Source organism: Ascaphus truei, chromosome 3 (assembly GCF_040206685.1).
Source record: "Ascaphus truei isolate aAscTru1 chromosome 3, aAscTru1.hap1, whole genome shotgun sequence".
NCBI classification, from domain to species: Eukaryota; Metazoa; Chordata; class Amphibia; order Anura; family Ascaphidae; genus Ascaphus; species Ascaphus truei.
In genome coordinates, this window is record NC_134485.1 from 187,425,786 (window position 1) to 187,452,962 (window position 27,177).

The following is a 27,177-nucleotide window of genomic DNA, read 5'->3' on the forward strand; positions in this document are numbered from 1 at the left end:
CATAGTGCAGTCCGCTGGACGTATCATCCGATGTCGGAGCCGATTATCCGATGCTCACCGCCGCGGATTAACATGGACCCGCAATCCGACGTTCTGTTATCCGATGGCGGTATACGTTGGATAAGTGAGGATCGGCTGTACTAATTAAGAAAAAGTAACAAATATAAAATGTTAACTGATGTACAATGCATTTTAAAATGTTTTACAGCAGTATATGGAGCATGAACCATATAGTTAAGATTGCTATTGAGTCATTATTTAAGTGAATACTTCATTACATTACGTCTCAAGTAGTTACTATGTTAAACATGCACAGTGGTTATTTACATAACCTTCTAAAAATGTATTAAACCAAAAATAGAATAGAGTAAGATATGAGTGAACCATGCAACTAATAAACAACACACAAAAGATACAAAGAATAATATATCCTATTAATAATCTCTCTTTCCCTTTAGCCCAGGTGTACCACTCATCCAAATGAAACAAATCCAAAGAAGAAATAAACACCTACAGTATAGCGCAACAAGGAACAAGAAAGCTGAAAAAGATGTTGGCCATTTCATGGGAGAGCTCTGCCGCAACAGTCTTGCATGGCTGAAAGCTTATGTGAGGGCTCGGACCTCTAACCCATCTCATACTTCTAGCTCTGAAGTTCTCGATGTGGGGAACAAGAAAGGGGGGCTCCACATGTCCCATTGCTCTCAAGTGGCCCCTGTGATAACCACAGTATCACCCACCGGGTTCCCTGGATGCCCAGCCCTGGTCCAGGTGAAGGCCGCATGCAACCCACCCGGTAGGTCCGCAGGGGCAGCCGTAGGCCTGCCAGGGCAAAGACCGAACCTCACCAGGAAATTAAAGGTATCCACTGGGTCTCTGGTGGATGTTTCGCCTCCATCCTTCAGTACCCCCAACCTGAAGGAATGCCCCATTTGTAACGGACCCCTTTGCCACGCAACACCTCTGTGACCAGCCTCATGTTGCGTATTCTCTGGAGTGCGACAGATGACAGATCGTGGAAGATCTGTCGGGAACGACCTTCAAAGTCCAGCTTCCCCTTGGTCCTCGTCACCTCAGTAATCATTTCTTTGTTTCGGAAAAAAAGGAATCGCAGGACAACATCTCTTGGTCAGTTGTTATTGGGGTTCCTTGGACCCAGAGCACAGTGGGCTCTATCCAATTGGAGCTATGTCTCTGTGAGATCAGGACACAAGTGGAGGAACAAGATGTGGAGATAATCATCCAGGACTGCAAGGTCCCCAGTGAAACACCTGATACACATGTTTTTCCACCTTTGGCAGTTTTCTTGATCCTCCTGACCCTACAAGAGCTGCGCAATCTGTTTCTACGTGAACTGAAGCAGTTCTGCGTGGGAGCACAGGAACTCGGAGACGTCGGCCATTTTGTTTTCCAAATCGTTGGTTCTCTCCTCAAGGTGCTTAACATCGCCCTTCAACATTGTGCTTCTTGACCACCAGCTGAATTTCAGATTCAAATGCAGATTTCAGCCTTGGATAAAGGTTTTCAATGTCTTGCTTGGTAGAGGCCTGAGCTACTGGGTCCTCCCCGGGTTCGGCCTCCGCCCCCTCCTTGTGCCATCTTGGGTGGCACTCGCTGTCTCAGGTCTCCTCTGAAAAAGGTCTGGGATCTCTCCTGGATTGGCCTTTTTAGGTTTTGGCATGATATTACCGGTCTCGGAGAGGTGGGGGACCAGTGGAGCTGCAATATGACTGATTAACAAGTTTTAAATTGTGTATAATTTTGTATGCTGTGTTGACCTGGCCAGGAACTTCAGCAACGTGGGACTGTTCAGCTGAAGAACCGTTCAGGCCACGCCTCCATCGGCTTTCATTTTTGTTAATGTTCAGATATGACTAAATTATTATTTTCTGAGGAGAATATAGGCCTTTAACATTCATGGAAATGACCTTCATTGTAGCTAAAAATAACACCCTCAGGCACAAATGGCAAAATCTGAAATAAAAAAAGAAAGGCAAAAAAAGGTGACGTTATGTATATAAAAATGTTAACAGTTCAAATTAACTCAATACAACTCTTAATAGGACAAATACTGGTTGTTGGACACTAGATTATAAAAAAGTTAGACCTCTACTTTAGCCAAAGTAGGGGGGGTGCTGCTTGGATGGTTCTCAAGCTGTATTGTTTTGCTTGAGAGATGTTTGGTATAGTGAAGATGGATAGTTTCTTAGTATATTAGACAAGAACCCCATCTAGAGGAAAATGTATAGCCACATCGTAGTAAGAGAAAACCTATTATAAATGTGATTAGTGCTCAATAAATTTCAAACATGAATAACAAAATAACAAAATGAATAACAAAATAAACATTTATTTAAGTAACTATGCAAAAGCAGTTGGAGAGTAAAAGGTACAGTCCTTTAAACACACAGATTCAGGTGACTTCAGTGGAGTGCGTCAAAGATTTCTTGAACTAGGTTTTGAAAACCCGTATTGGTCTTATAGGCAAATATTGATGAGTCTCTTTCATTTCAGGAGATCCAACATGAATCGTTGTCTTATTTGCAAAATTCAGTTGACTCAGGATTTCAAGTGTGTGAACTACAAGCATACCCCGTTTTACGTACACCCACTTTACGTACACTTGCGAGTATGTACATATTTGCAACTACACCATACCCCTGTTTACGTACGCTCGCTTCGTGAGTACGTACAATAATTTTTTCCCTGCTGCTTTACGGCAGAGCACGCGCCTCTCCCTCTCCAGTCACAAAGAATGAGAATCAGCAGGGAGGTGAAGGACTGGTGAGAGGTGCGCATGTGGGACTGGAGAGAGGCGCGCGTGTGTAATTTACCAAGGGAAGCCTTGTGCCCTGGGACCGGAGGTGGGAATGTGGGAGAAGATGTGAGGTTCCCACACACGAAAGTACAAACACTGTCCCAGGTAACCTCATCAAGTCATATGTTTTACAATGAGTGATAATGCCCTTTGATCCAATACAGCCTGGTTCTGAAGTGTTTCTAAAAACATATTTTGCTATTCGCACATATCTTACAGACTGAACTGAGATCCTAAATCACATCTAAGGCTCATCTGACAAGCAGTGCGATCTTAACCTGCTTCCTTACATAGAAATACAACTAGGATTTGGGTTAACATTTTTATTCCTTTAAATGTGTGTATTTGTTATTCGGGGCTTTGTTGGTAACATTGATACATGATGATTATGTAAATATATTTGTTTAAACATGTTGAGAGCATTTGTGTCCCTTCCAGTGGGGACTCTAAGACTTTGGTTTGTTATTTGCGAGATCCATTCATTTCCTATTGAGTGTATTAAGCCAGATCCCATGTTTTGGAGAGGAAGAAGGCAGGGGAGGATTTGCTCCTTGTGATAATTTTTATTTTTCATCAATCACTTGCAATTTGTCTAAGTGGACAGGACAGTACACCAGCAGCCCTGCTGACTGAGGTCAAAGTGACAACACAGCAATGGAGAAGAGCAAATTGCATTTGCTCACAAACTCACAGATCCAGATTACTGTCTTTGCATGGAAGGGAAGTAAAGGAGAAGTAAATGCGTTTTTTACATCAGTTATGCACATATATGATGTTTGCAGTACAGTACATGCATTGTAAAGTAGAAAAAAGGTAGTACTTCACTTTAAGTACATTTTTGCTTTACATACATGCTTCGGTCCCATTGCGTACGTTAATGTAGGGTATGCCTGTAGTATTCTTTTGCCTCATAGACTGGTGTCACGTATAGCTAATGCAGGGCTGGAGTCCAGTGGCTGGGACAGGATAGCAAGTGGGTAGCGAGGGTCCGTGGACAAGCCGAAGACAAAGGCAGATCAGAGTCTGGCAGGCAACAGTACTCAGTAAGCATGCAGAGGTCTGGTAACAGCAAAAGATGAAGGCACAGAGCTTGCTTACAAGGAAGAACCAAATAAACAGGCACAGGAAACAGGAAGCAGATATACATGTTTATAATGTAGGACTGGTTGGAGTTGACGGACAGGTCCTGGGAATTTGATCAGAATCCTTCAGAAAGTTATTTGCAGAGAACAACAATAGAACAACAGCAGTCCCTGTGGCAGAGCGGAAGGACTCCAGGCTGGAGTTAACCAGGACCAGGGTTCAATCCCTGTCCAGGGATGTCTTGGATGGTTTAAAGGATATGTGTATTGAATATCTTGCTTTCTTAAAGCACTTGTTAATAGGATCTGTCCTCTCTGTTTTTGAAGTGTATGAATAGACAGGTCAGTGTAAAGATCAAATGCAATATCTTGGAATTGTAAGTTATCTTTATTTCTTGACATTTTCATAACCTTTTCTTTTGTTTGGAAGGATTAAAATCTGAGGATTATGTCACGGGCTGGTTAGATGCAAGAGGATTTTCCAGGACTCTGTGGATTCACTCAAAATACATTTGAGGAGGTTCTCCTCTGTAAATTTAGATTCCATGAGATTTTCTGTAAACTCAAAAATAAATTGTCTCCGTCTGCTTGTTCTGGCATGCCTTTAATTCTTTTTTTATGTCTCATTCTGTTTATAAAATCTTATTGTTGAAGTTGAAGGGCTTGATTGTTCTCTTCCAAACAGGTTATTCTGTTTTCTAGTTGTTTGTACCTGTAGACTGATGTATGTTAGGACACAGGTTTCTCATTGTTACTTAAACGTATAGGGACAAGAAACAGATAATGGACTCAATAGAATAGATAGAGAAATAGCAAGAGGTCATGGAGGTAGAATCAGGACAAGTGCGAGTTTGAAAACATACAGGACCCCTATAAGCTCATATTGAACCCCCAAAATAACCACAACATATATATGCGTATAAGTGTCAAAGAGGAGTGCTACTGAGCATGGCAATATATATTTAAAACCAGAGACAGAACATGAAACACAGACAGAGCCCAGTGCTACATCCAATGACACAAATACACATTACGATGCCTAAATATATATATATATAGATATCTTTTAAATAAAATGGTCTTTTAGTTTAACTCTTTGGCCAAAGTGTTGTAAGCCCTTGAGCCCCTCTAAGGCAGACCATGTCTCAAGGGTCCTAACACTAATATAAATTCTTAATAACCTGTACATTGCCAGGAAGAATGATTTATATTAAATCTGTCAAAATTAGTTGCATAGTTCTAAGTCTGATTGAAGCTCTTATTAACCTGTATAATACCAGGAAAAGCACTCTGTATTAGATTTGTCGCAATCAAACTGCATGCAAGTTCCCATGAGAGTGGATGGTGGAATGGAGTGAGCTTTAACCATTTAAAAGTGGGAGGGGGTGAGTTTCAAACTAGGGAAGGAGGAGCCACCCTCCAAATCAGCTAGGACCAGCTGAACAAGAATTACAAAGCATACAGGACCCCTATAAACTCATATTGAACCCCCAAAATAACCACAACATATATATATATGCGTATAAGTGTCAAAGAGGAGTGCTACTGAGCATGGCAATATATATTTAAAACCAGAGACAGAACATAAAACACAGACAGAGCCCAGTGCTACATCCAATGACACAACTACACAGTACAGTGCCTAAATATATATAGATAAATAGATATCTTTTAAATAAAATGGTCTTTTAGTTTAACTCTTTGGCCAAAGTGTTGTAAGCCCTTGAGCCCCTCCAAGGCAGACCACGTCTCAAGGGTCCTAACACTAATATAAATTCTTAATAACCTGTATATTACAACAGACGACAGAGAAGCCCAATGCTACATCCAACATGAAACAGAAATACACAGTAAAATACTTATATATTCTCTTGAAAAGGGGTCATTTAGTTTAACCCTTTGGCCAAAGCGTTTTAAGCTTGCGAGCCACGACAAGGCAGACACCCGTTCGCAAGTCCTAACACTACCAGATAAAATACAATATACCTCTATTAGGATTAAAATTCTCATTTACCTCTATTATGAGGGAGAAAGACCACATTGGATCTAAATCCGGCAGAATGAAAGGACCTACTAACTTGGGAAGTGGGGAGGGGCGGGCTTAAAACCTGGGAAGGAGGAGCCACCAACCCCCAACAGCTGAAACAGCTGAGAATAGGTTAACAAAACACAAAACCCCAGCAAGCTCTTTTTGGGAACCCCTGAGCCCCCACAAAATATATGTATGTATTTAAGGATTAAAATTCTAATTTACCTCTATTAGGAGGGAGAAAGACCACATTGGATCTATATCAAGCAGAATGAAAGGACCTACTAACTTGGGAATCCTAATAGAGGTATATTAGTATTTTATCTGGTAGTGTTAGGACTTGCGAACGGGTGTCTGCCTTGTCGTGGCTCGCAAGCTTACAACGCTTTGACCAAAGGGTTAAACTAAATTACCCTTTTTCAAGAGACTATATAAGTATTTTACTGTGTATTTCTGTCATGTTGGATGTAGCATTGGGCTTCTCTGTTGTCTGTTGTATACATATACCACGCTCAATAGCACTCTATTTTGACACTTAAATACATACATATATTTTGTGGGGGCTCAGGGATTCCCAAAAAGAGCTTGCTGGGGTTTTGTGTTCTGTTAACCTGTACATTACCAGGAAGAATGATTTATAATAAATCTGTCAAAATTAGTTGCATAGTTCTAAGTCTGAGTGAAGCTCTTATTAACCTGTATAATACCAGGAAAGCACTCTGTATTAGATTTGTCGCAATCAAACTGCATTCAAGTTCCAATGAGGGTGGATGGTGGAATGGAGTGAGCTTTAACCATTTAAAAGTGGGAGGGGTGAGCTTCAAATTAGGTAAGGAGGAGCCACCCTCCTTAAACTAAAAGACCATTTTATTTAAAAGATATCTATATCTATATATATATATATATATATATACATATATATATATATATATATATATAGATATATATAGATTTATATATCTATATACAGTGCTTGACAAATCACCCAAAAATCTACTCGCCGAACCAAAAAATCTACTCGCCACCTAGTCCCGCCCCCAACCCCGCCTCTAGTCCCGCCCCCAGCCACGCATTTTAAAAAAAGCCATAAATTAAATAAATTGAATAAATTCCTAGTAAGAACATTCGTTTTTGATATTAGTTTATTTATTGTATTACATTATACTACAATTAGTCCTTGGTGTGTGTGTGTGTGTATTAATGTCGAATCTAGAAAAAAAAAGCCAGATGTGAATGACTAGTTTCCTGCACCCCTTAACTAGTGTCTGGATGCCCCCGCTTCACAATATTTAAAGCAGCAATCCCGTCTGGGATCTTACCTGATCCGCAGACCCTCAAAGTCCAGGTACCCTCATTCCCGCAATGTTATACATAGGAGGAGAGGTGTTCGTTACCTGTCTTCTGGGTTAGGGGGGGTTCGATGTCTTCCGTGTGAAGCTTGAGTCAGATCTGGAAGTAAGCAGTATAGGTTATTTCAGTGTAGTATAGGGCAGTAAAGATATCCAGATCCAGAGTGTGAGAGTGTGTGGGGGAGAGAGAGAGAGTGTGTGTGGGGGGAGAGAGAGAGAGTGTGTGGGGGAGAGAGAGAGTGTGTGGGGGAGAGAGAGTGTGGGGGGGAGAGAGAGTGTGTGGGGGAGAGAGAGTGTTTGGGGGAGAGAGAGAGAGTGGGAGAAAGAGAGAGTGGGAGAGAGAGAGAGTGGGAGAGAGAGAGAGTGGGAGAGAGAGAGAGTGGGAGAGAGAGAGTGGGAGAGAGAGAGTGGGAGAGAGAGAGAGTGGGAGAGAGAGAGGGAGAGGGAGAGAGTGGGAGAGAGAGAGAGTGGGAGAGAGAGAGAGTGGGAGAGAGAGAGAGTGGGAGAGAGAGAGAGTGGGAGAGAGAGAGAGTGGGAGAGAGAGAGAGTGGGAGAGAGAGAGTGGGAGAGAGAGAGAGTGGGAGAGAGAGAGGGAGAGGGAGAGAGTGGGAGAGGGAGAGAGTGGGAGAGGGAGAGAGTGGGAGAGGGAGAGAGTGGGAGAGGGAGAGAGTGGGAGAGGGAGAGAGTGGGAGAGGGAGAGAGTGGGAGAGGGAGAGAGTGGGAGAGGGAGAGAGTGGGAGAGGGAGAGAGTGGGAGAGGGAGAGAGTGGGAGAGGGAGAGAGTGGGAGAGAGTGAGAGAGGGAGAGAGTGGGAGAGGGAGAGAGTGGGAGAGACACAGAGAGAGAGAGTGGGAGAGACAGAGAGAGAGAGAGAGAGAGTGGGAGAGACAGAGAGAGAGAGAGAGAGAGAGAGAGAGAGAGAGAGAGAGAGACACACACAGAAAAAGAGGGACACACAGAAAAAGAGGGACACACAGAAAAAGAGAGACACACAGAAAAAGAGAGACACACAGAAAAAGAGAGACACACAGAAAAAGAGAGACACACAGAAAAAGAGAGACACACAGAAAAAGAGAGACACACAGAAAAAGAGAGACACACAGAAAAAGAGAGACACACAGAAAAAGAGAGACACAGAAAAAGAGAGACACACACAGAAAAAGAGAGACACACACAGAAAAAGAGAGACACACACAGAAAAAGAGAGACACACACAGAAAAAGAGAGACAAACACAGAAAAAGAGACACACACAGAAAAAGAGAGACACACACAGAAAAAGAGAGACACACAGAAAAAGAGAGACACACAGAAAAAGAGAGACAGAAAAAGAGAGACAGAAAAAAAGAGACACACAAAAATGAGAGACACACAAAAATGAGAGACAAAAAAAGAGACACAGAACACACACAGAGAGAATGAGAGACAAAGACAGAGAGAGGGCGAGGGCGACACAGGGAGAGGGCGACAGGGAGAAGGCGAGGGCGACACAGGGAGAGGGTGACACTCACAGACACACACTCACTCTCACTCACTCAGACACTCACAGACACGCAGAGACACACTCACGCAGACACTCACGCAGAGACACACTCACGCAGAAGACTCACAGACACTCACTCACACACACACACACACACAGAGACAGACACACAGACAGACACACAGACAGACACACAGACAGGCACACAGACAGGCACACAGACAGGCACACAGACAGGCACACTCACAGACACACAGGCACACTCACAGACACACAGGCACACTCACAGACACACAGGCACACTCACAGACACACAGGCACACTCACAGACACACAGGCACACTCACAGACACACAGGCACACTCACAGACACACACACAGGCACACTCACAGACACACACACAGGCACACTCACAGACACACAGGCACACTCACAGACACACAGGCACACTCACAGGCACACTCACAGACACACAGGCACACTCACAGACACACAGGCACACTCACAGACACACACACAGGCACACTCACAGACACACTGGCACACTCACAGACAGACACACAGGCACACTGACAGACACACACACAGGCACACTGACAGACACACAGGCACACTGACAGGCACACAGACACACTCACAGACACACAGACACACAGGCACACTCACAGACACACAGGCATACTCACAGACACACACACACACAGGCACACTCACAGACACACAGGCACACTCACAGACACACAGGCACACTCACAGACACACAGGCACACTCACAGACACACAGGCGCACTCACAGACAGGCACACAGACAGGCACACAGACAGGCACACTCACAGACACACAGGCACACTCACAGACACACAGGCACACTCACAGACACACAGGCACACTCACAGACACACAGGCACACTCACAGACACACACACAGGCAGACTGACAGACACACAGGCACACTCACAGACACACAGGCACACTCACAGACACACAGGCACACTGACAGACACACAGACACACAGACACACTCACAGACACACAGGCACACTCACAGACACACAGGCACACTCACAGACACACAGGCACACTCACAGACACACAGGCAAACTCACAGACACACAGGCACACTCACAGACACACAGGCACACTCACAGACACACACACAGGCACACTCACAGACACACACACACAGGCACACTCACAGACACACAGGCACACTCACAGACACACAGGCACACTCACAGGCACACTCACAGACACACAGGCACACTCACAGACACACACACAGGCACACTCACAGACACACAGGCACACTCACAGACAGACACACAGGCACACTGACAGACACACACACAGGCACACTGACAGACACACAGGCACACTGACAGGCACACAGACACACTCACAGACACACAGACACACAGGCACACTCACAGACACACAGGCACACTCACAGACACACACACACAGGCACACTCACAGACACACACACAGACACACACACAGGCACACTCACAGACACACACACACAGGCACACTCACAGACACACAGGCACACTCACAGACACACAGGCACACTCACAGACACACAGGCACACTCACAGACACACACACAGGCACACTCACAGACACACAGGCGCACTCACAGACACACACACAGGCACACTCACAGACACACAGGCACACTCACAGACACACAGGCACACTGACAGACACACAGGCACACTCACAGACACACAGGCACACACACAGACACACAGGCACACTCACAGACACACACACAGGCACACTCACAGACACACACACAGGCACACTCACAGACACACAGGCACACTCACAGACACACAGGCACACTCACAGGCACACTCACAGACACACACACACACACACACACACACACACACACACACACACACACACACACACACACACACACACACACACACACACACACACACACACACACACACACACACACACGCACACTGACAGACACACAGGCACACTCACAGACACACAGGCACACTCACAGACACACAGGCACACTGACAGACACACAGACACACTCAAAGACACACAGGCACACTCACAGACACACAGGCACACTCACAGACACACAGGCACACTCACAGACACACAGGCACACTCACAGACACACACACAGGCACACTCACAGACACACAGGCACACTCACAGACACACAGGCACACTCACAGACACACATGCACACTCACAGGCACACTCACAGACACACAGGCACACTCACAGACACACAGGCACACTCACAGACACACACACAGGCACACTCACAGACACACAGGCACACTCACAGACAGACACACAGGCACACTGACAGACACACACACACAGGCACACTGACAGACACACAGGCACACTGACAGGCACACAGACACACTCACAGACACACAGACACACAGGCACACTCACAGACACACAGGCACACTCACAGACACACAAGCACACTCACAGACACACAGGCACACTCACAGACACACAGGCACACTCACAGACACACAGGCACACTCACAGACACACACACAGGCACACTGACAGACACACAGGCACACTCACAGACACACAGGCACACTCACAGACACACAGGCACACTCACAGACACACAGGCACACTCACAGACACACAGGCACACTCACAGACACACACACACACACACAGGCACACTGACAGACACACAGGCACACTGACAGACACACAGGCACACTCACAGACACACAGGCACACTCACAGACACACAGGCACACTGACAGACACACAGACACACAGACACACAGGCACACTCGCAGACACACAGGCACACTCACAGACACACAGGCACACTCACAGACACACAGGCACACTCACAGACACACACACAGGCACACTCACAGACACACACACAGGCACACTCACAGACACACAGGCACACTCACAGACACACAGGCACACTCACAGGCACACTCACAGACACACAGGCACACTCACAGACACACACACAGGCACACTCACAGACAGACACACAGGCACACTGACAGACACACACACAGGCACACTGACAGACACACAGGCACACTGACAGGCACACAGACACACTCACAGACACACAGACACACAGGCACACTCACAGACACACAGGCACACTCACAGACACACACACACACAGGCACACTCACAGACACACACACAGACACACACAGGCACACTCACAGACACACACACAGGCACACTCACAGACACACAGGCACACTCACAGACACACAGGCACACTCACAGACACACACACAGGCACACTCACAGACACACACACAGGCACACTCACAGACACACAGGCACACTCACAGACACACAGGCACACTCACAGGCACACTCACAGACACACAGGCACACTCACAGACACACACACAGGCACACTCACAGACACACAGGCACACTCACAGACAGACACACAGGCACACTGACAGACACACACACAGGCACACTGACAGACACACAGGCACACTGACAGGCACACAGACACACTCACAGACACACAGACACACAGGCACACTCACAGACACACAGGCACACTCACAGACACACACACACAGGCACACTCACAGACACACACACAGACACACACACAGGAACACTCACAGACACACACACAGGCACACTCACAGACACACAGGCACACTCACAGACACACAGGCACACTCACAGACACACAGGCACACTCACAGACACACACACAGGCACACTCACAGACACACAGGCACACTCACAGACACACACACAGGCACACTCACAGACACACAGGTACACTCACAGACACACAGGCACACTGACAGACACACAGGCACACTCACAGACACACAGGCACACTCACAGACACACACACAGGCACACTGACAGACACACAGGCACACTCACAGACACACAGGCACACTCACAGACACACAGGCACACTGACAGACACACAGACACACTCAAAGACAGACAGGCACACTCACAGACACACAGGCACACTCACAGACACACAGGCACACTCACAGACACACAGGCACACTCACAGACACACAGGCACACTCACAGACACACACACACAGGCACACTCACAGACACAGGCACACTCACAGACACACAGGCACACTCACAGACACACATGCACACTCACAGGCACACTCACAGACACACAGGCACACTCACAGACAAACAGGCACACTCACAGACACACACACAGGCACACTCACAGACACACAGGCACACTCACAGACAGACACACAGGCACACTGACAGACACACACACAGGCACACTGACAGACACACAGGCACACTGACAGGCACACAGACACACTCACAGACACACAGACACACAGGCACACTCACAGACACACAGGCACACTCACAGACACACACGCACACTCACAGACACACAGGCACACTCACAGACACACAGGCACACTCACAGACACACAGGCACACTCACAGACACACAGGCACACTCACAGACACACAGGCACACTCACAGACACACAGGCACACTCACAGACAGGCACACAGACAGGCACACAGACAGGCACACTCACAGACACACAGGCACACTCACAGACACATAGGCACACTCACAGACACACAGGCACACTCACAGACACACAGGCACACTCACAGACACACACACAGGCACACTGACAGACACACAGGCACACTCACAGACACACAGGCACACTGACAGACACACAGGCACACTCACAGACACACAGGCACACTCACAGACACACACACAGGCACACTGACAGACACACAGGCACACTCACAGACACACAGGCACACTCACAGACACACAGGCACACTGACAGACACACAGACACACTCAAAGACACACAGGCACACTCACAGACACACAGGCACACTCACAGACACACAGGCACACTCACAGACACACAGGCACACTCACAGACACACACACAGGCACACTCACAGATACACACACACAGGCACACTCACAGACACACAGGCACACTCACAGACACACATGCACACTCACAGGCACACTCACAGACACACAGGCACACTCACAGACAAACAGGCACACTCACAGACACACACACAGGCACACTCAGACACACAGGCACACTCACAGACAGACACACAGGCACACTGACAGACACACACACAGGCACACTGACAGACACACAGGCACACTGACAGGCACACAGACACACTCACAGACACACAGACACACAGGCACACTCACAGACACACAGGCACACTCACAGACACACAGGCACACTCACAGACACACAGGCACACTCACAGACACACAGGCACACTCACAGACACACAGGCACACTCACAGACACACAGGCACACTCACAGACAGGCACACAGACAGGCACACAGACAGGCACACTCACAGACACACAGGCACACTCACAGACACATAGGCACACTCACAGACATACAGGCACACTCACAGACACACAGGCACACTCACAGACACACACACAGGCACACTGACAGACACACAGGCACACTCACAGACACACAGGCACACTCACAGACACACAGGCACACTGACAGACACACAGGCACACTGACAGACACACAGACACACAGACACACAGACACACAGGCACACTCACAGACACACAGGCACACTCACAGACACACAGGCACACTCACAGACACACAGGCACACTGACAGACACACACACAGGCACACTCACAGACACACACACAGGCACACTCACAGACACACAGGCACACTCACAGACACACAGGCACACTCACAGGCACACTCACAGACACACAGGCACACTCACAGACACACACACAGGCACACTCACAGACACACAGGCACATTCACAGACAGACACACAGGCACACTGACAGACACACACACAGGCACACTGACAGACACACAGGCACACAGACACACACACAGACACACAGGCACACTCACAGACACACAGGCACACTCACAGACACACACACACAGGCACACTCACAGACACACACACAGACACACAGGCACACTCACAGACACACAGGCACACTCACAGACACACAGGCACACTCACAGACATGCACACAGACAGGAACACAGACAGGCACACTCACAGACACACAGGCACACTCACAGACACATAGGCACACTCACAGACACACAGGCACACTCACAGACACACAGGCACACTCACAGACACACACACACAGGCACACTGACAGACACACAGGCACACTCACAGACACACAGGCACACTCACAGACACACAGGCACACTGACAGACACACAAGCACACTGACAGACACACAGACACACAGACACACAGACACACAGGCACACTCACAGACACACAGGCACACTCACAGACACACAGGCACACTCACAGACACACAGGCACACTCACAGACACACACACAGGCACACTCACAGACACACACACAGGCACACTCACAGACACACAGGCACACTCACAGACACACAGGCACACTCACAGGCACACTCACAGACACACACACAGGCACACTCACAGACACACAGGCACACTCACAGACAGACACACAGGCACACTGACAGACACACACACAGGCACACTGACAGACACACAGGCACACTGACAGGCACACAGACACACTCACAGACACACAGACACACAGAAACACTCACAGACACACAGGCACACTCACAGACACACACACACAGGCACACTCACAGACACACACACACACACAGACACACACACAGGCACACTCACAGACACACACACAGGCACACTCACAGACACACAGGCACACTCACAGACACACAGGCACACTCACACACACACACACAGGCACACTCACAGACACACAGACACACTCACAGACACACACACAGGCACACTCACAGACACACAGGCACACTCACAGACACACAGGCACACTGACAGACACACAGGCACACTCACAGACACACAGGCACACTCACAGACACACAGTCACACTCACAGACATACAGGCACACTGACAGACACACACACAGGCACACTGACAGACACACAGGCACACTGACAGACACACAGGCACACTGACAGACACACACACACACAGGCACACTGACAGACACACAGGCACACTGACAGACACACAGGCACACTGACAGACACACAGGCACACTGACAGACACACAGGCACACTGACAGACACACACACACAGGCACACTGACAGACACACAGGCACACTGACAGACACACAGGCACACTGACAGACACACAGGCACACTGACAGACACATAGGCACACTCACAGAGACAGGCACACTCACACACTCACAGACACTCAGTCTGTCACTCACACACTCACCGGGTCGCACGTGGCAGCAGTGGGGTCTCCGCACGGCAGTGGGCCCTCCACATGGCTGGGGTGCCTCTCCAGCAGCAGCAGCAGCAGCAGCAGCAGCAGCAGCAGCAGCAGCAGCAGCAGCAGGTCCCCTCCCCCCCGAAGCAAGCGAGGATCGGGGGCAGGTGATTAGAGGGAGATCATGGGCAGGAGGCGGACTGGCGCAGGAGGTGCGCACGGGGGAAGCTGGGTTGGCGCTTCCCCCTCCGTCCCACGTGGGGAGCGGAGGGTGCGGGGGGGCTGGATCGCGCGCTTGTTTTGGGCTTCCCCCTCCGTCCCACGTGGGGAGCAGAGGGGGGGGGCTGGGTTGCGTGCGGGGCTTGGTTTGGGCTTCCCCCTCCGTCCCACGTGGGGAGTGGGGGGGGGGAGGGATGCGGGGGATTCTGGGTTGCTAGGGGGAACAGGCAGCGCAAATGGCAGGACACTCTGCTTGCCCTGTGCACGCGCGCCGGGACCACAGGAATCGCCGCCATTTTTTTAAACTTTTTTTTTAAATATTAACAGGCACCCGGCCGGGCCCCCCCTGACTCACGGGAGGAGATCAGGGGGAGGAGATCAGGAGGGGGAGGAGATCAAGGGAAGGGGCTCTTCCCCGCGTTAACCCAATCAGGGAGGGAGATTATTTATTTATTAAAAAAAAAAAAAAAAAAAATTTGGCAGGAGCAGGGGAATTCATAGAGCTGCAGCACGGGTCGCCAGCTGCCTAAATCCACTCGCAACGGGCGACTGGTTATCATTATTTGTCGAGCACTGTATATATATATATTTAGGCACTGTACTGTGTATTTGTGTCATTGGATGTAGCACTGGGCTCTGTCTGTGTTTCATGTTCTGTCTCTGGTTTCAAGTGCGAGTTTGGCAAGTATCGTGATACCCATATTAAATAACGATAATTCTAGAAAACTTCTAAAGACTAAACCCAATTGGTGCAGAAAGGCAGGAGAAGATAAGATAATAGTACAGACTGAAAAAAATAAAAAATAAAAATGCATGCTAATGCAAGAAGCGAGACAGATAAAATGGGGGAACTTGAATTAATAGCTGCAAGGGAGCAGTATGATATAATAGGCATTACTGAAACATGTTGGGATGAAACTCATGACTGGACAGTTCATTTAAAGGGTTATTCCCTTTTTCGGAAGGATCCAGCAAATAGAAGAGGAGGTGGAGTATGCTTATATGTTAAGCCGGATCTAAAACCTATTATAAGGGAATATCTATATGAAGGCACTTATGAACATGTTGAGATTTTGTGGATAGAAATTAGCAGTGGAGGTAAAAGTGCAAAGAAAATGTTTGTAGGGATATGCTATAAACCACCAAATATCTGTGAGATTGAGGAAGCTAAAATACTTTTGCAAATGGAGAAGGCATCACAAAAAGGTCATGTTTGCATAATGGTTGATTTTAATTTTCCAGACATACACTGGGGCAATGAGATTAGCATTACAACAAAAGGAAACAGATTGTTGGGGGTGCTTAAAGACAATTACATGACCCAAATAATTAAGGAGACGGGCAATACTGGATTTGATAATATCAAACAATGTAGAAGTAAAAACAAATATTCAAGTCTAGGAACATTTGGGTAACAGTGATAATAAAATGGTCTCATTTGAAAAAAATTATCAAAAAAAACAGATTTCTTTGCTTCAACAAAGACTTTAAACTTTAGAAAGGCAGATTGTAATAAACTAATGACTAATCTACACGGAATAAATTGGGATGATGCTTTTGCAGGGAACAATGTGGATGATAAATGGGCAGTCTTTAAAACATTTTTAGAAAAGTACACTTATCAGTGTACACCCTTGGGTAATAAATATAAAAGAAATAAGTAAAAAAACAATGTAGCTAAATAAACAGGTAGGGAAGGTAATGGAATTAACACACCCTTTCCCAGCACGCTCAAACCCCAACACCCACCACATCATATATATATATATATATATATATATATATATATATATATATATATATATGTCAAAAGGAGTGCAACTGAGCATGGCAAATGTATACAACAAAAGACAGGGGTGCCCAATGCTACATCCAATTGACAAAACATATATGGTAATAAGTTTGAAGTACAGATACTTCAATACTAATATTTTCTTGGTTATTGAGTTAAACGCTTTGGCCAAAGCGTCATAAGCCTGCACACCACGTCAAGGTATAACCAAATTTGCAGGTCCTATCACTACACTGTGAACCTATCCTTTACATTGGTATGAGGGGAAACAACCATAGTAGGTCCTGTTCATACAGCAAAATGAGAAAACCTCCCAAGTTAAAAAGGTGGAGAGGGGTGAGACCTGAGAGGTGGGGCCACCTACCTCCAAAGAACTGTTGCCGTTTAGAAATTGAATTAACACACTGTGACAGGGTAAATAAAAGCCACCAGCTATATGCCTGGCAGACATATGTTTAGTCTGCAGTGCAGCAGTGATGAGGTTAACTTCAGCTGCAAAGATCATGGCAATTAGTTGAATCCCAGCTGCCTAATCAAGGTGTGTTAAAAACCCCAGGATGTGCACACATGCCTGCCTGGTCAGCAGACAGAAGTGAGTTACTGGAGAGATTACTGAATCAAGGTCTGTCTTCTTGTATACTGCCTGAAGCAGGGAAATACCCTGAAAACTCTGGAGAGAGAACAGCTTGATTTAAGGTCTGTTTGCAAAGTACATTTTGATGAACTGTTCTGTCCTGGACACTGAAGAAAACCTGTTTTGTTTACATGCTGAAGATAAGCTATCTTTCTTTTGTTTGCTGAAGAAAAGCTATTTTTGTTTTGTGTGCTGTATAATTTAAGGCTAAATAAATAAGCCTTAGCAAGAAAACCCTGCGTGTGCAGTTGTATGTACCCTGCAACATATGGTGTCAGAGGTGCTGGAATTTTCGAAAGGCTCCTGCAGTTAAAGGGCAACACACACACAAGAATGGAAGAATTTTTTTAAGAGTTTTTGTGCGAGCAGACCAGACAGCAGGGACAGTTAATGCAGGAGCAGGCCCGGCTGCAAGCGGAGAGAGATGAAAGACTACAGGCAGCACAGGATGAACGGACTGCCAAGCTGCTGACCCATTTCCAAGGGTCTGCCAGTCCAGAACTTGCAAGCAGACCCCCGATACTCCTGAGGAAAATGGCTCCGAACGAGGATCCAGAGGCTTTTTTACTGACATTTGAAAGAGTTGCCGAAGCTCAGGGCTGGGCTACAGATCGATGGGCAACTGCTTTGGCCCTGCTCCTCATAGGAGAAGCCCAGGCCTCATATCAGAGCCTCCCAGCAGATCAGGTAATGGACTATCGACAAGTAAAAGCCGCCATACTGGATCGCTTAGGTCTGACCCCAGAGACCTACCGGCAGCAGTTCCGGAACATGAAGTACACCGCTAAGATGAGACCCCGGGTCCTCGCTCAGCGGTTATTGGACTTGTGTATGCACTGGATAAAACCCGAGGAGTGCACTTGAGCAGGTGGTTTTGGAACAATTTCTACAAATAATACCCCCTTCCGCACGTTCGTGGGTAAAACGCCACGCTGCTGAAACCCTAGCTTTGGCGGTCCGACTCATGGAGAACTTCCTTGAGGCTGAGCAGCAGGCGAGTGTCCTGGACCCGACTCACCAGCACTTGCGGATGCCCAATGAGGGAGGTCGGATCAACGGGGAACCTACGGCCCGTCCCTACGCAACCGCAAATTCCAACACAAGGAGAAGTCGTTCCATCAAGGACGGAGTCCAAATGCTGGTCCTCGCTGAGACCCTAATTTCCTTCCTGATGTCGGCTCGTCGCAAAATGAGAGGAACTTCCGAGGACGTCGCCCACAGGTCCCCCCAGATGCCTGGTCTCCAGTATCCGGTCCAGCGGAGCTTTATCCACAGCCCCCTCCTGCGAGGGAACCCTCTCCATGTTCCGCCTGCGGAGAACAAGGCCATCGGTATGTGGACTGTCCACAGATGGATTGTTCCTTCAGCAGGACCGTCGCCTCGGCCTTCACTGGAGAAAAATACAAGCCCTGGCTACTTCCAACCCTGATTGGGGGAAAAACCGTCCAGGCCCTAGTAGATTCGGGCTCTGGGAAACCTCTGGTCCTCCAGGAACTGTTACCGTCTAACGTGTGTTCTTTTGACTCCCCATGGAGTATAGAATGTATACACGGTGATGTAAAGCGGTGTCCGATGGCCAAAATTCGGCTACAGATAAAAGGCCAGGAGGCCTACCTCGAAGTAGGAGTCGCTCCTTGGCTCCCTGCCCCCGTTGTGCTCGGCCGGGACTGGCCTTTCTTTTCGGACCTAATGGCTCCAGTCTCTCACGAGGAGCCTTATTCTATGGCTCAGGAGAACCCTGGCAAACTGTTCCCCTTCTCGTCAGACCTGTTTCCCAGTAGACACCGGGTTCAAAAGACTCGGAAGCAAAGACGCTCTGACAAACAGGACTGGTTTCAGAAATCTGGGTCTCAAGGTGACCATTCTAGTAGTCAGAGGTCACAAGTGATGGCTGGGGATGGCCAGAGGGAGGGGGATATGAGCCCTGGAGACTTACCAGACCTGTATCTCCCTAATTTTCACCAAAGGCAAAGGGAAAACCCAGTCCTTGCTAGACAGTATGACAAGGTGGTAAAAATTGATGAGCAAATTTTGAATGTACAGGGTGTGATAGTATTCCCCCATTTTGAGTTATCAAATGATATCCTGTATAGGGTGAATAGGCAGACACAAACAGGGGAGATCACCAGACAGATATTGGTTCCCAAGGCGTTTGTTAAATCTGTGTTCACTCTAGCCCATACTGTTCCTTGTGGTGGTCACCTGGGCAGGGATAAAATATTGGACCGTATTTCGTCCCTATTCTATTGGCCAGGGATGCATAGTGATATTGCTAAGTTATGTGCGGCATGTCCGGAGTGCCAGCTAACTAGTCCAAAAGGACAAAAACCAGCCCCTTTGGTTCCTCTACCCTTGGTGTCAGTTCCCTTTGAGAGATTGGGGTAAACTTGGTAGGACCTCTAGAACCTTCTTTGAAAGGGCACAGGTTTATTCTGGTAATAGTTGATTATGCAACAAGATATCCTGAGGCGTTCCCCCTGAGAACAGCAACGGCGAAGCAAGTAGCCAACAAGTTGTTGGAGCTGTTCTCACGGGTTGGACTTCCCCAGGTTATGTTGACAGACCAAGGTACAAATTTTATGGCTACGTTGATGCAGGATGTCTTAAAATTACTAGAGGTCAAGTCTGTTCGGACGTCGGTCTACAATCCAAAGACTGACGGATTGGTGGAAAGATTTAACCGAACTCTAAAAGGGATGCTGAGGAAATTTGTGGATTCAGAGAAGAGAGCCTGGGATGAACTTCTCCCTTTTCTGCTGTTTGCAGTGCGGGAAGTTCCCCAGGCCTCCACGGGATTCTCTCCATTTGAACTGCTGTATGGCCGCCAACCCCGGGGTATCCTAGACCTCCTAAAGGAGTCCTGGGAGGAACAGCGGTCCCCTTCTAAGAATACCCTGCAATATGTACTAGACCTTAGGAAGCGCCTAGATGTGGTCGGCCATTTTGCTAGGGAGAATCTTAGATCAGCCCAGGACAGTCAGGAGAGATATTACAATCAGAATGCTCGCATGAGAGTGTTTCACCCGGGAGACCAGGTGATGTTATTATTACCCAGTTGCGAGAGTAAACTCCTGGCCAAATGGCAGGGCCCATTCGAAGTACTCTGCAGCACGGGTGATGTGGATTACGAGATCGCTCAACCAGTGTCCAGGAAGGGTAAACAAAATTACCATGTGAACTTGCTGAAACCCTGGAAGAGATGCAGCGGTCTCTATTCATCCACCAGGTGCAGGAGGAAACGGACTTGGGTCCTCAGCCTCCACGAGAGAACATCGTGAGTGACGATAAAATCCCAATGGGTAAACAGTTGTCCTCTGAACAAAATGGGGACTTGTTAGCAATAATTACACAATTCCATGATGTTTTTCTGATTTAACATGGCAAACAAACTTAATTTCACATGCGATCGAGACAGCACCTGGGGTAAAAGTACGTTCCCGTCCTTACAGCTTGCCTGAAAGTCATAGGGCCCTGGTAGAGAAGGAGGTACAAGAAATGTTACACTTAGGAGTGATTGAGGAATCATGCAGTGAGTGGTGTAGTCCACTAGTTATGGTCCCTAAACCCGATGGGAAGGTAAGATGTTATGTGGACCTCCGAAAGGTCAATGCGGTTTCCAAGTTTGATGCATATCCGATGCCAAGGGTGGACGAATTAATTGACGCCCTTGGTAACGCGGAATATATATCCACGCAGGACTTGACAAAAGGATACTGGCAAATACCCTTAGAGGAAAAGTCCAAGTGCAAAACAGCCTTCGCCACTCCCATGGGTTTATACCAGTTTGTGACAATGCCGTTTGGACTGCATGGAGCCACAGCCACATTTCAGAGACTCATGGATAAGGTGCTGAGACCCCATAGTACTTATGCCGCAGCCTACCTACTGCACCGACACACTTTATTCGAGCAAATACCCAGTATGTACCTGGCAGATACCTGGAATGCGCCGCTCCTCACCTCTGACAAGCCCCGTTGCGTTTGCCTTCCCAGCCTGGGTTCATGCCTGGCTGACGGGCGGCTGATCTGTTAAATGATAATGATTAGGATATAATAGGCTGCAATGCTTCGCGTGTCTACCAGATGGCATAAATTCATGAATTGTAATGCAGTATATATATATATATACTGTGCAGTATTGCAGCCAGCGGGAATAAAATGCTTCAATCCCTGCCTGGAAAATACCTCAATGCACTCGGGCAGAAAACAGTCACAAACCTCAATACACCCGGGTATACCCGAATTCGTGGGACTAGCCGAGCTTTAATAAAGTGTGTCGCCAGTGTAGATGACATTGTCATTTATAGTAAACACTGGCGGGCCCATCTAAATAGGCTGAAAGCGGTCCTCAAATCTCTAAGAGAGGCAGGGCTCACAGCCAACCCTAAGAAATGTGCCTTGGGTAAGGCAGAAACCAAATACCTAGGGTATGCAGTGGGAGGTGGAAAAGTAAGGCCACTAGCTGACAAGGTAGTTGCCCTGAAAGAAGTTCCGACCCCCCAAACAAAAACGCAGGTACGCTCTCTGCTGGGTTTAGCAGGATACTACCGGCAGTTCATCCCCAACTACTCGGAAGTGGCAGCCCCTTTAACGGACCTCACAAAAAAGTGTGCCCCTACACAAGTGGTATGATTAAGGGAGTATCAGAGAGCCTTTGAGGACATAAAAAGGTGTCTATCAGATGGTCCCGTCCTTAGAAGCTCAGACATCAACATGCCTTTTGTAGTCCAAACGGATGCATCAGAGATAGGGCTAGGGGCAGTGTTGTCACAACAGTTTGAGGGAGTTGAACACCCTATCCTTTTCCTGAGTAGGAAATTGTTCCCGAGGGAAAAAAATTACTCAGTGATTGAGAAGGAGTGCCTCGCAGTAAAGTGGGCAATCGAGGCTATAAGGCATTACCTGGCAGGAGTCCATTTTACTCTGGTGACAGATCATGCTCCACTGAAGTGGTTAAATAGCATGAAAGATTCCAATGCTAGGTTAACTAGGTGGTATATGGCCCTCCAACCCTTCTCATTTGAGATTCAGCACAGGCCGGGAAAAGAGAACGCAAATGCTGATTTCTTTTCTAGAGAAGGAGTGGATGGACGGGCTTCAGCCGTGCGTAGCCCCAGCCACACACTAACAGGGGAGGAATGTGACAGGGTAAATAAAAGCCACCAGTTTTATGCCTGGCAGACATATGTTTAGTCTGCAGTGCAGCAGTGATGAGGTTAACTTCAGCTGGGAAGATCATGGCAATTAGTTGAATCCCAGCTGCCAAATCAAGGTGTGTTAAAAACCCCAGGATGTGCACACATGCCTGCCTGGTCAGCAGAGAGTAGCGAGTTACTGGAGAGATTACTGAATCAAGGTCTGTCTTCTTGTATACTGCCTGAAGCAGGGAACTGCCCTGAAAACTCTGGAGAGAGAATAGCTTGATTTAAGGTCTGTTTGCAAAGTACATTTTTATGGACTGTTGTGTCCTGCATGCTGAAAAAACCTGTTTTGTTTACATGCTGAAGATAAGCTATCTTTCTTTGTTTGCTGAAGAAAAGCTATTTTTGTTTTATGTGCTGTATAATTTAAGGCTAAATAAATAAGCCTTAGCAAGAAAACCCCGCGTATGTAGTTGCATGTACCCTGCAACACACACACTTTCCCTGCACGCTCAAACCCCAACACCCACCACATCACATATATATATATATATATATATATATATATATATATATCAAAGACACAAATAAGTATGTTGCTCACACTATGTATAAGTGGTTAAACCAGACCCCAAATAACACTGACTACCTAGGTATAAAAATTATACCCAGGAAGTCAGGGATAAAATAATTAGGGAGAGCTGCTGGTGCTGGGGGATAAATACAAATATAAACCACACAGAAGAAAGAGACAAAGACAATCCCCTATAATAGCACTCTAATATATACCACAAAAATAATTAAATAGAGTGCAGCAAAAAGACCCGGATGCTCTGTCAAAGCAGAAAATGAACAAGGTTTTATTAATGGAGCAGCAAGAAACACTAACTTAAAAACATAAACATACTAATGGCAGCTGAAAATATATAGGCAGTGACTCTCTAAAAATACACTGGCGACACACTTTATTTGAGCTCGGCTAGTCCCACGAATTCGGGTATACCCGGGTGTATTGAGGTTTGTGACTGTTTTCTGCCCGAGTGCATTGAGGTATTTTCCAGGCAGGGATTGAAGCATTTTATTCCCGCTGGCTGCAATACTGCACAGTATATATATATATACTGCATTACAATTCATGAATTTATGCCATCTGGTAGACACGCGAAGCATTGCAGCCTATTAAATCCTAATCAATATCATTTAACAGATCAGCCGCCCGTCAGCCAGGCATGAACCCAGGCTGGGAAGGCAAATGCAACGGGGCTTGTCAGAGGTGAGGAGCGGCGCATTCCAGGCATCTGCCAGGTACATACTGGGTATTTGCTCGAATAAAGTGTGTCGGTGCAGTAATTGCTGATAAATGAACCAAAAGCTAAATTGTGTCTAAATAATAATACATATAATATAAATTAACACAAAAAAGCTAAATAGAACAAAGAAAAAACCCTTACGGAAAAAAAACCTTGCTACAAATTATAAAGTGTAACTAAAGGCATAAGGAAAAGTATGACATCAATAATCCTATGTACACAAAAGTGTATATAGGCAAAAAATATAACTTTAACCAAGGGAAAAATACAGGGGAGATAAAAGTAATGACCAAACTCATACCCTGATCAGCAAGTACCAAAAATGATAAATAATCAAACAGCATCGATGCATAGAGTTGCTGTGGTCATAACACCTGAGCAAACAAAAACATGGCTTTACAAAATTGCAGAGTGCCAATACTGGAGGATAATTAAAACACATCTGAGTGTAGATCCCACAAGGACCGATGACACCAGGCAGCAGGGGAAATAATACTCAGCTATCACAGGATAGCGAAAGGGATCAGTCCTAGGTGGTTAAGCTCCAGTGTTTGCTCGTAGTAAATCGAAAAAAATCCATAGACACTGCATCAGGCAATCGGAGTCACACCGAAAGAATCATATGTAGCTGCCAATAGCGGACACTCTACGCGTTTCGCCTGTCGGTGGGTTTCATCCCGGAGTGATAGAAGACAGGTAGAGGTGAGCTAGTCTTTATAGGGTATCCGGTAAGTATTCACAGCGCCTCCCAGACCCAGCATCCAATAACAGGTACGCTGCTTGATGGATTGTGTCTCATACACAGGTGTAGGTAGTAAGGTAATTAATGCCGATACACCAGGAAGAGGAAAATCCCAGCTGATGTAATTGCTCAAATGCACATGCGCATGAGCTACATAGGCTCTCATCCTGCTTTTTAAGCCATAAGTGACGTCATCGGATCATAAAGGACTGGCATAGGCAGCATGATAAATTCATTATCTAAACGCTGAAGGTCAGAAAATAAGAGAGACAAGGATGTTAGACATTCAGAGCTCAAATACAGCATACAAAAATTCTAGTGCATAAATCAAAAGAGGGAGCAGGAAAAAACCAGCAAAACATCATAATGAGCGAATATGAAAAAGATAACTAATAGTTAAAAAGATAAATAGTAAAACAGAGGAGGGAAAATAAGAAGGAAACAGCAGAGAGGACACATAGCTCAGCACATATAAATGAAAATGAAAAGAATAATGCTAAAATCCTATCTGTCCCCAAGTTAGACTAAATGGTAATAATCAAGGATAAATAACACCCAATAAAATAATGGGACAATGAAAAACTACAGAAACATAGCAAACCAAAGAGAGTCATTCGTTCCCTCTGGTTGCATAGTGTTTAGAAGGACAATCCAGCGGCATTCCTTTTTAAGAAGGGCTTTTTCTAAATCCCCACCTCTAATGCCCAAGGATACTTTGTCAAAAGCAAATGCTGAAATACATGTGCTGTCTGAGGCATGACACTGTATAAAGTGTCTTGCCACAGAGGTAATTTTTTTGAAAGCATCCAAGTCCCACTGAGCTGATCTAATGTTCGTGGAATATTCTAAGATCCTGAACCGAAGTTCGCGGGTAGTCATGCCTATGTATTTTAGTTGGCAGGGACAGGTTAAACAATAGATGACTCCCTTTGATTTACAATTAAGGGTATAACCAATGTTGTAATTTTTAGTTTGATCACTATTGGAAAAATTGTCGGTCTGAAACATATATTTACAGGCCGAGCAATTACTACATTTAGAAAAGCCCTTTTTTCTAATAGTAAGGAATGTCTCGCTTGTGTGGGGAATATAATGACTATGTACAAGATGGTCTTTTAAGTTGGGAGACCGTCGGCTCGTTAAATTGACCCTGTCACCTACTGCATCCCTAAGTTCCCCATCATTGCATAGAACAGGCCAATGTTTCTGGAGAATAGATTTAAGATCTCCCCATCTGTCATTATAGGTACCAAT

General features: G+C 46.6%; 1 protein-coding gene across 2 annotated transcripts in view; it reads left to right on the forward strand.

Moving 5' to 3' along the window:
* Positions 1 to 3,900, forward strand: part of LOC142489292 (uncharacterized) — an 88,605-nt gene extending 84,705 nt beyond the window's left edge. For both annotated transcript variants that reach the window (XR_012799834.1, XM_075589795.1), the window contains one exon: positions 459 to 3,900. Coding sequence is in view for 1 of the 2 variants with exons in the window: in XM_075589795.1 (XP_075445910.1) it covers positions 459 to 969 (511 nt within the window). In the remaining variant the exon portion in view is untranslated. The remainder of the gene's footprint in view (positions 1 to 458) is intronic.
* The last annotated feature ends 23,277 nt before the right edge of the window (positions 3,901 to 27,177 follow it).